We start from the raw sequence: 12998 nt of genomic DNA, 5'->3' as shown, positions 1-12998 counted from the left end.
CTCAGATCAGGTGACCTGTCTCTATCACCTGATCTGACCTTTAAATCTTCGCTTATCCATGGAAAGCCAGCCGTCGTATACACAAGTATCATCATCAACCCGAAAATACAAAAACATTCCTGGTGATGGCCCAAGTTGTTCCATTAGTTTCTCTGTTTGTTCTGTGCTAATGCTCTCTCCCTTCTGTTGCTCTCCCTCCTTCTGACGCTCTCTCCCTCCTGCTGACGCTCTCTCCCTCCTGCTGACGCTCTCTCTCCTGTTCCTCCACAGAGGAGGACGTCTGTAAGCTGTACTGCATCACCGAGGACTTTGACTTCTTCTTCGCCATGTCCAGCAAGGTCCAGGATGGCACCTCCTGTTCTGAGAACCAGAGAGACGTCTGCATCGATGGCGCCTGTGAGGTCCGTGGGGGCTGCAGCGTGCGTGTGTGTGTGTGCATGTGTATTTTGTGTGTGTGTGTGTGTAACCTGTGTGTGTGTGTGTTTGTGTGTGTGTGTGTGTGTAGGCTGTGGGCTGTGACCAGATGCTTGGGTCCAAGGCCTCCCTGGACGCCTGTGGAGTCTGCAAGGGAGACAACAACACCTGCCACTTCTTTACCGGCCGCTACACACTCCAGCACCGCGCCAACGGTATACCCTTAGACCTCCTAATGCCCCTTAGACCTTCCTAATGCCCCTTATACCATCTAATGCCCCTTATACCTCATAATGCCCCTTAAAGTGTAATTCCGGTGTAAAATGGATTTGGGATATGTTTTGTATGATAACGAGTTGAAACGTTGGAGCACAAAAACCGCATATAGATGCTTTCTTCAGTTGGCTGATTTTAGCTGATTCTATCAAAACGTGTGTTACATTTTATACACACAATACCATCAGTAGATCACCCGTCAACGCCATTTTGTTTTTAAGACTCGATAAGTAGATTGGCGAACACAGAGCTTGCATTTTGCTGACGGCTGTCACAATCTCTGTGTTCGTCAATCTACCTATCGAGTCTTGAAAACAAAATGGCGTCGACGGGTGATCTACTGATGGTATTGTGTGTATAAAATGTCATTTTTAATATACGATCTGTACACTTACAATGTTCTCAATGCCTCGTTTTATATGTTAAGACCCTTATTATACTACCAAAGAAGTGTCGGGCTACTTCTAGCCTTTTAAGTGGTTTAAAATAGCGATTTAGTTTTTTACCATAACCACTGCCCCCTTCGTTCCAAGTTTATAGCGTTTTGATAGAAACAGCTAAAAACAGCCAACTGAAGAAAGCGTCTATATGCGTTTTTTGTGCTCCAAAATGAACGTTTCAATTCGTTATCATGCAAAACATATCCCAAATCCATTTTACACCGGAAATACCCTTTAAGGCCGATTCATACCTCCGGATCCGGACAAAATTCGTCCGTCCGTACCAAACGTTGTCTCCGAGACTACCCTTCATACCTCCGTCCAATTTCAGCGTTGTTATGGATGTTACGCAATACATCTAGACGGCAGTGACTGTCGTGTCACAAATTACCGGCATCGACAATCACAAACATGGGATCTGTAGAGGAGATGATAATGTGTCATTCGAAATCGGCAAAAAAATGGCGCAAAAAGTGTAGACCTACGCGGCGGTGGCATGTGACACCAACCCGCAGATTCTCTTCTCAAAATGTTGCGCCATTTTTAAATGACCAGTTACGACTGGTCATTTAAATATATATATATATATATAGGAGATTAGGGTCTGCGCTCTTGACCTGCTTCTCAAACAAAGTCCCCCACTAGGAGGTAGGGGCGCCAGAGAGGGATCCCACTGCTTCTAGGGATGCATTGTCGTCCGGTTTAGAGGACAGGGGAGATTTATGCATCTCAGATATTAAACTACTCTCTATTTTCGTGTATGGTTGGACTTCTGACTCTATACTGCCGTCTCGATTTCCATTGGTATTGCTCCTTTTCTCCCGGAGCACTCCGGATTCGTAAGCTCAGAGGCGACAGACCCACTGACGGATGAAACAACCTCCGGGACAGGATGAAAGGGTTCCTATCCGTATTCACGGTAGGGTGTGTATGGGCCTTTATACCTCGTAACTCAGTTCAGAGAGGATTTTCTCTCTAAAATCGAGAGATTTAAGATTAATAATCTAAAAGCAGCTGAAATCCGGGTGAACGTGGCGCTACATTGTCTTTTGATTCACCTTTGTCTTGACCAATCATATTGCTGGATTCAGGGATCTGGAACAGTTTCTCAGGACAGCACTAGCAAACTATCCTTGTGGTGAGAGCAGCTGAAACAACCAGTCTGGGCTTCGGCATTTTTAGAGAAAGTATGTAAAGCTTTCAGATCAATACTAGAGCGTGATAAGATCCCCTTCTGAAAGCCTCTTCCGTACGCTCAGTCGAACGGGAACCCCCAAGTGCTCCCTTCCCTCGTCCGCTGGATCCGAGATCAGACCCCTTAAGGTTCCTCCTGCTGAACAGAGTACTACACCGTGGTGACGAACCCCGCTCGGACGCGCAGCGTCTGCACCTTAGACCTGCATTAGGAGGTCTAAGGGGCATTAGGAGGTCTTAGGGGCATTAGGAGGTCTAAGGTTCCTCCTGCTACACAGAGTACTACTCGGTGGTGACGGTGCCTGCCGGGGCGCGCAGTGTCCTCGTCCAGGAGGTGGAGGCGTCCAGCAGCTACCTGGCGGTGCGGTCCCTGAAGATGGAGCACTACCTTACGGGGGACTGGATCGTGGACTGGCCCGGAAAGTTCTTCTTCGGTGGAACCGTATTCGACTACCAACGACCGTTCGACCGCCCGGAACGCCTGTATGCCGCCGGGCCGACCAATGAGACGCTGGTGTTTCAGGTGGGTGCCGACCAATGAGATGCTGGTGTTTGAGGTTGTGCCGTCACAATGTAGGGGTCACAATGTAGGGGTACCCCGGTCTGCCACAATTTACAGTCTTAGTACCTATGAGCTGTAGACCAGTACCCAGTCCCATTCTCTGACTCCTATGAGCTGTAGACCGGTACCCAGTACCAGTCTCTGACTCCTATGAGCTTTAGACCATTACCCAGTCCCAGTCTCTGACTCCTATGAGCGGTAGACCATTACCCAGTCCCAGTCTCTGACTCCTATGAGCGGTAGACCAGTACCCAGTCCCAGTCTCTGACTCTTATGAGCTGTAGACCAGTACCCATTCCCATTCTCTGACTCCTATGAGCTGTAGACCAGTACACAGTCTCTGAATCCTATGAGCTGGTGACCAGTTAACAGTCCTGGTCTCGACCAAGAGAACACAGTGAGTCCAGCTCCACCAGAACCAGGAGTTCCGCTCCACTGGGACCAGGAGTTCCTCTCCACTGGAACCAGGGGTTCCGCTGCACTGGGACCAGGAGTTCTGCTCCCCTGGAACCCGGAGTTCTGCTCCCCTGGAACCCGGAGTTCCTCTCCACTGGAACCGGGAGTTTTGGTCCACTGGAACCAGGAGTTTTGGTCCACTGGAACCAGGAGTTCCGCTCCATTGGGACCAGGAGTTCCGCTCCACTGGGACCAGGAATTCCGCTCCACTGGGACCATGAGTTCTGCTCGACTGGGACCAGCTCACAGGGAGGAGATGGGAGCACGGAGGTCGAGTCCAGTCATGTCTGAGGGAAGCTTTGCAGCAGTGGTATGGCTGAACGGTCCTGCTTTGTTGAAACAGGAAAACATCTGGGTTTGGCAAACAGCTTCAGCACTTATTTGGAGCTGGAAGTCATTGGAGAACCTGAGACCAGGGAGAGGGAAGGACGAAGAGACAGCGGAGAATAGTTTGCACATTGCAGGATTTGCATAAATCTTGTTTGAACATCAATAGGAAAAAGGAGACGAGATGGTTTCATTGTTGAGCAGGGAGGCTGGGAAGCAGTCACCTGATTGTGTAAGGTTGGAAGAATCTATATGGGTCTTTGTGTCACCACCTTCCCCTCCCGCCATGGAGAGCATTGCACTATGGCCTGTCCCACAGCACAGGGCTATAGAGAGGAGCCCTGGAGAAAAACAATGATGCCAGCATGCCATTGTTTTCAAGAATCAATCACCTTAATAAAATGTTCACACACAGTCAGGCTACCTCCGCATCTTCACCAGGCATCCCCTCAGCCCTTCAGCCTCTCATCCTCCCATCCCCTCAGCCCCTCAGCCCCTGGGCCTTTCGGCCTCCCAGTCTAAGGGCATCTTCCAGTGGGTCGCCCAGCGGGAGTCCACCGCCAGGCTGCGATTACGGCCCATAATCTCCCTAAGGAAGTGCATTACAAACACCAGCCCAGAGACACGGGGAAGGAGAAGGAGAGGAGATCAAAAGATTAAGAAGGATTCTGCGACGCTAATACAGGCCTTGTCGAGGGTTCGGTACACTGGATTATTCAATGCCACAAATGAGAGCGACCAGATGGAGTCAGAGGGCGAGAGAGGAGAGTGAGGATGGAAGCGAGGAAATGGAAAAATACTTTTAATGATTTTCCACTCACTGCTGAATGGGATTTAACTCATAGGACTCCCCTCAGCGCTGCCACAGGACTTAGGTTAGGGTGATGAGGAAGAGGAAGAGCAGATGGGGACAGATCGGATGGAGTACAACGTGTGTGTGTGTGTGTGTGTGTGTGTGTGTGTGTGTGTGTGTGTGTGTGTGTGTGTGTGTGTGTGTGTGTGTGTGTGTGTGTGTGTGTGTGTGTGTGTGTGTGTGTGTGTGTGTGTGTGTGTGTGTGTGCGTGTAGCAGAGGGGACCTTCCTGAGATGTGCATATGTATCTGGTATTTAAGTCGATGCTCGTTAGAAGGTGGAGAAGTTTGTCCCTCAGTAGGTTCTGTTTGGCTACAGCCTGACAGCAGGACGACCAGTAGGGTTTGGCTGATGGGTGACAGTAGTACCAGGACAGCGGCCCTCTGAGGACAGACAGGTGAAGTCATTAAGACTGGTTTATTGAAAGTGTCTGCGTGTCTGTTGGCAAAACATTTGCTGAGGTTTGTTTCTAATATTGGGCCCAGCCTTCATAGGTATCAAGGTAGAAGGCCCAGCTCCCTGACGTCCTGCTGCCACATGGGGTTATTAGCGGGGCTGTTTAGTCTGGTGGGGCGCTGGCCTCTGGTCTGTTTCCAACGCTCAGACCGACAGGAGGGAAGTGGGCTGGTCGGTTGTGGTTCTGCACAGCCTCACGCCTGCGCCCAGCACGCTTGTCACACAAAAGATCCACAGAAACATTTTGAACTCATAACGATGAAGAGAGGCAACACAAAATATGGGCTTTCTACAACAGAAGGACTGAATTCAGCGGTTGAACCGAAGACCAATGAAAACCATTGAAGTATTTTACTTGGAACTGAATAAAATCAATAACATCATCACAGGGTAATTTACTTCTAAATTAGATTTATAAATGTGGGCCAAAGAAGTTTTACTTCCATCCAAGCAATTTTTGGTGTGGAACTTTGTAATTACGGCCTATACTTTTCCTTTTGCTTTAATGTGCGTCTGTAATCATTCAGCACTGCTCTCTGACTGGAATATACAAATATATACATAGAGACTTTGAGACACAAATAATGTCTGACAAACACAGAGTTTAGAAGAACATTTTCTATAGAATAATAACCTATTTATATGAAAGTCACTTCTCAGTGTTTTTAATGAGTCAGCCAGAACAACAAAGCGTTTGGTCACTGCAGAGAGAGAACCGAGGAGCCTGCTGTCCTCACAGCTCCCGGTCTGGTTCCTCCAGGTCTGGTACCTCCAGGCCTGGTTCCTCCAGGTCTGGTACCTCCAGGCCTGGTACCTCTAGGCCTGGTACCTCCAGGTCTGGTACCTCCAGGCCTGGTACCTCCAGGCCTGGTACCTCCAGGTCTGGTACCTCCAGGTTCTAATACCGCCAGGCAGTGCCGCTGCTAGCTATTTTGGGGCCCTAAGCATAACTCCTTTATGGGTTTCTGCCAGTTTAACATTTTATTAAAACGCAAAAGTTAAATCTACTTTGTAAACACAGTTCACAGAACAGCCAAAACATATATACAGTACACACAAGCATTGGAATGTCCAAAATCTTTTAAATTAAATAGTTATCCATAAATACAAACTTAAAACCAGAAGTATACAAGTAAGAAAAACTCTTCTATGAAGCAATGATTTACAAGCAGAAACTATTTACACAAATATTTACACACTTTACTTTGTAAACAGAGACAGCCTATTTTTTTTTTTTGGGGGGGCCCTCAGGACTTGAGGCCCTACGGGCAGCGCGTAGTGCGCATTATGGGAGCGGCGGCACTGCCGCCAGGGTCTGGTACCTCCAGGCCTGGTACCTCCAAGCCTGATGCCTCCAGGGCCTGATGCTTCCAGGAACTGGTACTTGCTCACTGACCTTCTCTGCGCTCTGCCTCACTGTCATCCCCTGACAGACGTGGTCCTGCCCATGGCCCCTGGTCCCCTCCGGTTCTGTGTGGGACTTGTACTTAGGGTTCATGACTAGGAAGAGGACAACATAATGCCCCACTCAACCTTGCACAAATCTGACTTTTCCAACATGACAACAGAGGGCTAGCTATACCAAGACTATATGTGTTTTTTTGTGGTATCTTTAAGTACTATTTTAGTAGTTTTTGCAGTACTTTGTGGTACGGCACAAGGGAACTTTGCAGCCCCCTTCTGTGATCAGAGGGTCTGTAAAGATGCCATTCCATTTGGAATGAGTTAAGTGGTGGAGTTCACCAGAGTACCGTAAACAGGCCCTGACCACTTATAGCTCTGCCCATTGTTCTCTCTCTCTCTCTCTCTCTCTTCTCCCCCCCCCCCCCCCCCCCCCCCCCCCGTAGATCCTTCTGCAGGGGCAGAACCCAGGTGTGATGTGGGAGTACACGCTGCCTCGCGAGAGGAAGCCAGACTTTACCTGGGGCGTGGCACGCTCCGACTGCTCTGCTGCCTGCGCTGGAGGTGTGTGTGTGTGTGTGCGTGTGTGTGTTTGCGTGCATGGGTTAGAGGGTGATTCTCCATCCTCCAGGTGCAGCCGCCAGCCGTTAATTGTTTGGGTTTGAATGGTGAGGAACGTTGCCATCGACATGCTCTCTCCCTCTCCTAACTGTCTCTCTCCCCACTCTGCAGGCCGTATATCCACCAAGGCCATCTGTCTGCAGGACCAGAAGGTCCAGGTGAACTCCAGCCTGTGCGACCCCCGGACCCGGCGCACCGTGGGCTCCCTGCTGTGCAACACTCAGCCCTGCCCTGCCTAGTAAGACCTTGGGTCCCCACATCTGTGTTGTCCTCTTCGGATTACAGTTGGCATCCTGTGTTTATGTGTGTGTGTGTAACTCTGATCTTGCGGCAGTGTGTGTGTGGGTTGGTCTTTGTGTGTGTGTGTGTGTGTGTGTGTGTGTGTGTGTGTGTGTGTGCGTGGGAGTGGTCTAGCGTTTGGCCTGTGGTCCATTTTATGTGCTCAGCGCCAACGCTGCCTAGTCCTCCTCCTGCCCCCCCCCCCTCTCCTCCTCTCCTCCTCTTCTCCTCTCCCCCTCCTCTGCCCCACCTCCTCCTCTGCCTCTCCCCTGCTCTGCCTCTCCTCCTCCCCTGCTCCCCTCCTCTCCTCTCTTCCCCCACTTCTCCTTCTCCTCCTCTCCTCCTCTCCGTCCATGTATCTCCTGCTGTGGTCGTGCTCTGTCTTCTGAGTCACTGTCTCCTCAGCTCTGCTGTGGTTCAGCCCACAGAGTCGGGGCCTGAAATAGAGCCGCCGGCCCGGCTCATCAGGGAATGTAACGACCACCTTGAACATGAATGGGACCAGCCCTCAGAGAGGGAAGAACGGATCACATGATGCCAACCAGACAAAGCCTTCAGCAGGAGGCCGGCACGCCGCATCTTAAAGACAGTTTGCCTCCGGAAAGAGCTAGACTTACAAAATGTCTCCTTCAATACCCCAGGGAGGGAGAGAGGGAGGGAGGGAGGGAGGGAGAGAGAGAGAGAGAGAGAGAGAGAGAGAGAGAGAGAGAGAGAGAGAGAGAGAGAGAGAGAGAGAGAGAGAGAGAGAGAGAGAGAGAGAGAGAGAGAGAGAGAGAGAGAGAGAGAGAGAGAGAGAGAGAGAGAGAGAGAGAGATGTAATCTACCTCATGCCTGTCATCCATACAAGCCACAACAGATGCTGCTTCTCTCCATTTCAGTTTGACACTCACTCATACCGACTGTATTGTCTTCTCACCGGTCTTAGCGTCATTCACTGAAACAGAGCGTGAATCGAGGCGCCTCCGGTCCGGGCGGGGGGGGGGTTTGTACCGGGAGGAGTGCTGCAGGCTGATAACCTGCCCCCGGACTTGGATTCCAATGCCAGTGAAAGTGTGCATGAGAATGTGTGCACGTGTGTGGGTGCACATTTGAAAGTGCTTTTCCACCCCTCACACAGGCTGGCACACCACTGAGGTATAAAGGACGTGTGCACAGCGGGACAGGCCTGCTGCTATCGGTTACCGCCCCCCCCAAACCCTCTGCTCCCTGCTGTGTTTCCCACCGTCCTAATCTCAGGCCTCATACCATACCCCTTATCTGGGTCAAAGGTATTCAGCAGAGCCCCCTGGCTGCTGGGACCCCCCTCACCCACATACACACCGCCCCCCCCCCCTCACCCAAACACTAGGGGTGAAACGGATCAGTGTGTCCACGGTTCGGTTCAGATAACCGTTTTGGGCCTCGGTTTCGGATACGGTTCGGATTAGGATCATGTCCGTGGTAGTAAAATGCTGACTTTTTTTGGACGGAGGGTTTGGGGGAGAAACACAAAAATGAATGAGACCCACAGGCTATTTGCAATGTGTTAATTGACTGCAATCAGACAACTTGCAAGGCTTTTTTGTGCAATAAATGTTCCCCTAAATGCATTTGAAAACATGGTGCACTGAGTGTAACATGTAAGGGATAACGGCCGACGAGGCTTAGAACTCTGGCGACGAGCGCAGCATGAAGCCAGAGTTGCCTCTACCTGTCCATTATTTCCATCGAACCGGTCGACCTCGAAGGCCGTTATCCCGCTTATCACCCGTTTGTATTTATCTCCCGTATATTTAGAATATAATTGTATCAATTACTTTCTTTAAATTTAGGAATCGTGCGCTTGAACTTCAGAAAACAACCTATTACAGCTACCTCATTGGCTCGGGCAGCACTGGAGAGAATGCATTCCGCTGGGTCCTAAACACCCTTTTGTATCGGACGTAGGCTACAGTAGGCAAAATACGCTACATAAGGCAATGCCTTCATGAAACCGAAATCCGCGGATCTCCAGAATGCTCCGAACTGTGGTAAACGAACCGAACGGATTCGGATACAATTCGAATCCGCTGCAGGCCTACCAAACACACACCCACCTCCTCCCACCCACCACCCACTGATCCTCCATTCGCTCCAATGTCTCCTATTGTTTCTATCCTTGTCATTTAGTCATTCAGAAGCTTCTCTTCTGATCACCGTAAATGGGCGTTGTGGATTAAGAATGTCGAGAAATCTGTTGGACTCACGTCGACCATGGCCTGTCTGTCTGCGTGTCAGTGTGTCTGTCTGTCTGCGTGTCAATGTGCCTGTCTGTCTGCGTATCCTCTGTAATTCCGGTGGTTTTCTGGTGAGGTGGGCAGGGCCTCTCCCTCCTTGTTGTTATTTATACGGCATGAGAGAGAAAGGAAAACAAACCAAAGTGGAACGTCCGTCCATCTCCGTCTGAAGCGGGCGGCCTCGGGCTAACCCTGACCCTGACAGCGGTGGGAACAGCGGAGGAGGACGCCGGTCCGGGCTCGGAGGAACGGGGTGGGGCAAGGCTTCAGGAGCCTTATGCCCATCCCTCTCTCCCCTTTCCCTTCTCTCCTCCTCCCCTCTCCCCTTTCCCCTCCCCTCTCTCCTCGCCTCTCCTCTCCTCTCCCTTCCCCTCTCTCCTCGCCCTTTCCCTCCCCTCTCTCCCTAAGCGGTGCGGTCCTCTTCCACTTACTGCAGCAGCTGAGCGGTCGGTGCTATTCCAGGAGGAAGCCTTAAGCCTCCATCAGCAGGGAGGAGCGTGGTCGCCGAGATACTGAAGAGGAAGGGACGGAGAAATTAGTCAGTGGGAGGAGCCGAGCTCCGGAGGAGGCAGGAAGCCATGAGTGGGAGAAAATAGCAGAGAAGGAGTTCTTAAGCACAGGAAACAGAGCATAGGAGCATCAAGTAAGCAAAATATGTGGGAAAGAGAAGCTCAGCGAGGTGGAGGAGAAGAGCGTTTGTTGAGGATAGGACGGAATGAAGAGTTGAATCGAGCTGAGCTGTGTACGTTAAAGTGTGTGTGTGTGTGTGTGTGTGTGTGTGTGTGTGTGTGTGTGTGTGTGTGTGTGTGTGTGTGTGTGTGTGTGTGTGTGTGTGTGTGTGTGTGTGTGTGTGTGTGTGTGTGTGTGTGTGTGTGTGCGGGGAGACCTGTGGCCTGTGGTCCTGATTGGGAACATCTGGAGTCCTGATGACAGACGCTGGTACAATAAGTATAACGTTGCGGCTGTTTAATACCCTGCTGGAGCACAGGGGTGTGAGAGGGGGATACTGTCTGTTAGACATGTGTGTGTGTCCACGTGAACCCAATCCCGTCCCTTCCTGGTCAACAGTCCAGCGTTCATTAGTTACCAGCTGACCTCTGATCTGTTACCCGTTCATGAGTTACCAGCTCAACTCTGAACAGTTACTCGTTCATTAGTTACCAGCTGACCTCAGACCTGTTACCTGTTCATTAGTTAGTTACCAGCTGACCCTTTGATCAGTTACCGGTTCATTAGTTAGCAGCTGATCTCTGATCAGTTACCCATTCATTAGTTACCAGCTGACCTCTGATCTGTTACCCGTTCATTAGTTACCAGCTGGCCTTTGATCAGTTACCCGTTCATGAGTTACCAGCTCACCTCTGAACAGTTACTCGTTCATTAATTACCAGCTGACCTCAGACCTGTTACCTGTTCATTAGTTAGTTACCAGCTGACCCTTTGATCAGTTACCGGTTCATTAGTTAGCAGCTGATCTCTGATCAGTTACCCATTCATTAGATACCAGCTGACCTCTGACCTGTTACCCGTTCATTAGTTACCAGCTGGCCTTTGATCAGTTACCTGTTCATTAGTTACCAGCTGACCTCTGAACAGTTACTCGTTCATTAGTTACCAGCTGGCTTCTGATCAGTTACCCGTTCATTAGTTACCAGCTGACCTCTGATCAGTCACCCGTTCATTAGTTACCAGCTGACCTCTGACCTGTTACCGGTTCATTAGTTACCAGCTGATCTCTGATCAGTCACCCATTCATTAGTTACCAGCTGACCTCTGACCTGTTACCCGTTCATTGGTTACCAGCTGACCTCTGACCTGTTACCGGTTCATTAGTTACCAGCTGATCTCTGATCAGTCACCCGTTCATTAGTTACCAGCTGACCTCTGACCTGTTACCCTTTCATTAGCTACCAGCTGGCCTCTGATCAGTTACCTGTTCATTAGTTACCAGCTGACCTCAGATCAGTCACCCGTTCATTAGTTACCAGCTGACCTCTGATCAGTTACCTGTTCATTAGTAACCAGCTGACCTCTGATCAGTTACCTGTTCATTAGTAACCAGCTGACCTCTGATCAGTTACCTGTTCATTAGTTACCAGCTGACCTCTGACCTGTTACCCTTTCATTAGTTTTACCAGCTGGCCTCTGATCAGTTACCTGTTCATTAGTTACCAGCTGACCTCTGATCCATTACCCGTTCATTAGTTACCAGCTGACCTCTGATCAGTTACCCGTTCATTAGTTACCAGCTGACCTCTGGCCTGTTGTCGTGTCATCAGGGATTGGTTCTCTGACTGATGTGGGGGTTCGTCTCTCTGGTCTCTCCCCCCTCCCCCAGCGTCTCCCCCTCTCACCCAGCGTCTCCCTGGTCTCCCCCCTCTCCCTAGCTGGTGGGCCGGCCCCTGGGGGCCCTGCAGCCTGTCGTGTGGCGGCGGGCAGCAGACCCGGGGGCTGCGCTGCCTGAGGAAGGTGACCTACCAGCGGGAGGAGGCTGCGCCCCCCGCCCTGTGCCCCGGGGGGGCTCCCGCCCGGGTGCAGCCCTGCCTCCCCCAGGCCTGCCCCCCCCAGTGGAGCAACGGCGCCTGGTCCCAGGTGGGTCCACTAGAGGGAAGCAGATTGTATTGTGTATTGTGTGTGTTTTATAGTGTGTGTTTATTATTGGGCGATGTGAGCCGCAATGTGAACACTGTGTAGACACACACACACACACACACACACACACACACACACACACACACACACACACACACACATACACACACACAGCCAATGGGATTGTCTTGCAGTAGGATGCTCATCTAAAGCAGCAGCAGTCCTTTGTTGCCCTCTGGTGACGACAGAAGGTATGATCAGCCAATGGCAGATAGACAACAAGTCTGCATCATCAGGAGATCATTAGGGCATGTCTCTCCTCCGCTCTCTTCAGTAACCCGGGGGGGGGGGGGGGGGGGGGGTCACGGTCACGCCTCTCTCCCGCTCATCTTGGTTCTTATGTATGATACAGTATGATAGGCTAACCACTGACCTTCTGGGTCCAGAATCACACACACACACACACTCAACACACACAAGCAGACACATATAAACACACACACAGACACACACACTCAACACGCACTCTAACGCTCACACATACACACACACACTCTCAGGCTCACACACACACACGCTACTACGCGGAAACACACACACACACACACACACACACACACACACACACACACACACACACACACACACAAACACACACACACACACACACACACACACACACACACAAACACACACAGTTACAGTGTGCGTAGAGTAAGACGGAACGGAAAGCTTCGACAGCTGAAGGTCAAAACCTACCCCAGGAAATGATCATGCCAGGAGATATTAATGGGAGCAATGGGCCGTCCCAGACATCCGCCCAATGGACCCCCAGCTGTCCAGTCCTGCTGCTCCCAAGGGGGCAGGAAGCAA

At 50.8% G+C, this 12998-nt stretch overlaps 1 protein-coding gene across 1 annotated transcript in view; it reads left to right on the top strand.

Moving 5' to 3' along the window:
• adamts18 (ADAM metallopeptidase with thrombospondin type 1 motif, 18) overlaps positions 1 to 12998 on the top strand; it is a 66606-nt gene that overhangs the window by 35331 nt on the left and 18277 nt on the right. The window contains exons 14-19 of the mRNA XM_030378000.1: positions 271 to 401; positions 506 to 629; positions 2603 to 2847; positions 6825 to 6942; positions 7111 to 7237; positions 11921 to 12125. Coding sequence (XP_030233860.1) covers positions 271 to 401; positions 506 to 629; positions 2603 to 2847; positions 6825 to 6942; positions 7111 to 7237; positions 11921 to 12125 — 950 coding nt within the window. The remainder of the gene's footprint in view (positions 1 to 270; positions 402 to 505; positions 630 to 2602; positions 2848 to 6824; positions 6943 to 7110; positions 7238 to 11920; positions 12126 to 12998) is intronic.

Source organism: Gadus morhua, chromosome 14, assembly GCF_902167405.1.
Source record: "Gadus morhua chromosome 14, gadMor3.0, whole genome shotgun sequence".
In the NCBI taxonomy this organism is placed as follows: domain Eukaryota; kingdom Metazoa; phylum Chordata; class Actinopteri; order Gadiformes; family Gadidae; genus Gadus; species Gadus morhua.
This window is presented reverse-complemented; position numbering and strand designations above follow the sequence as displayed.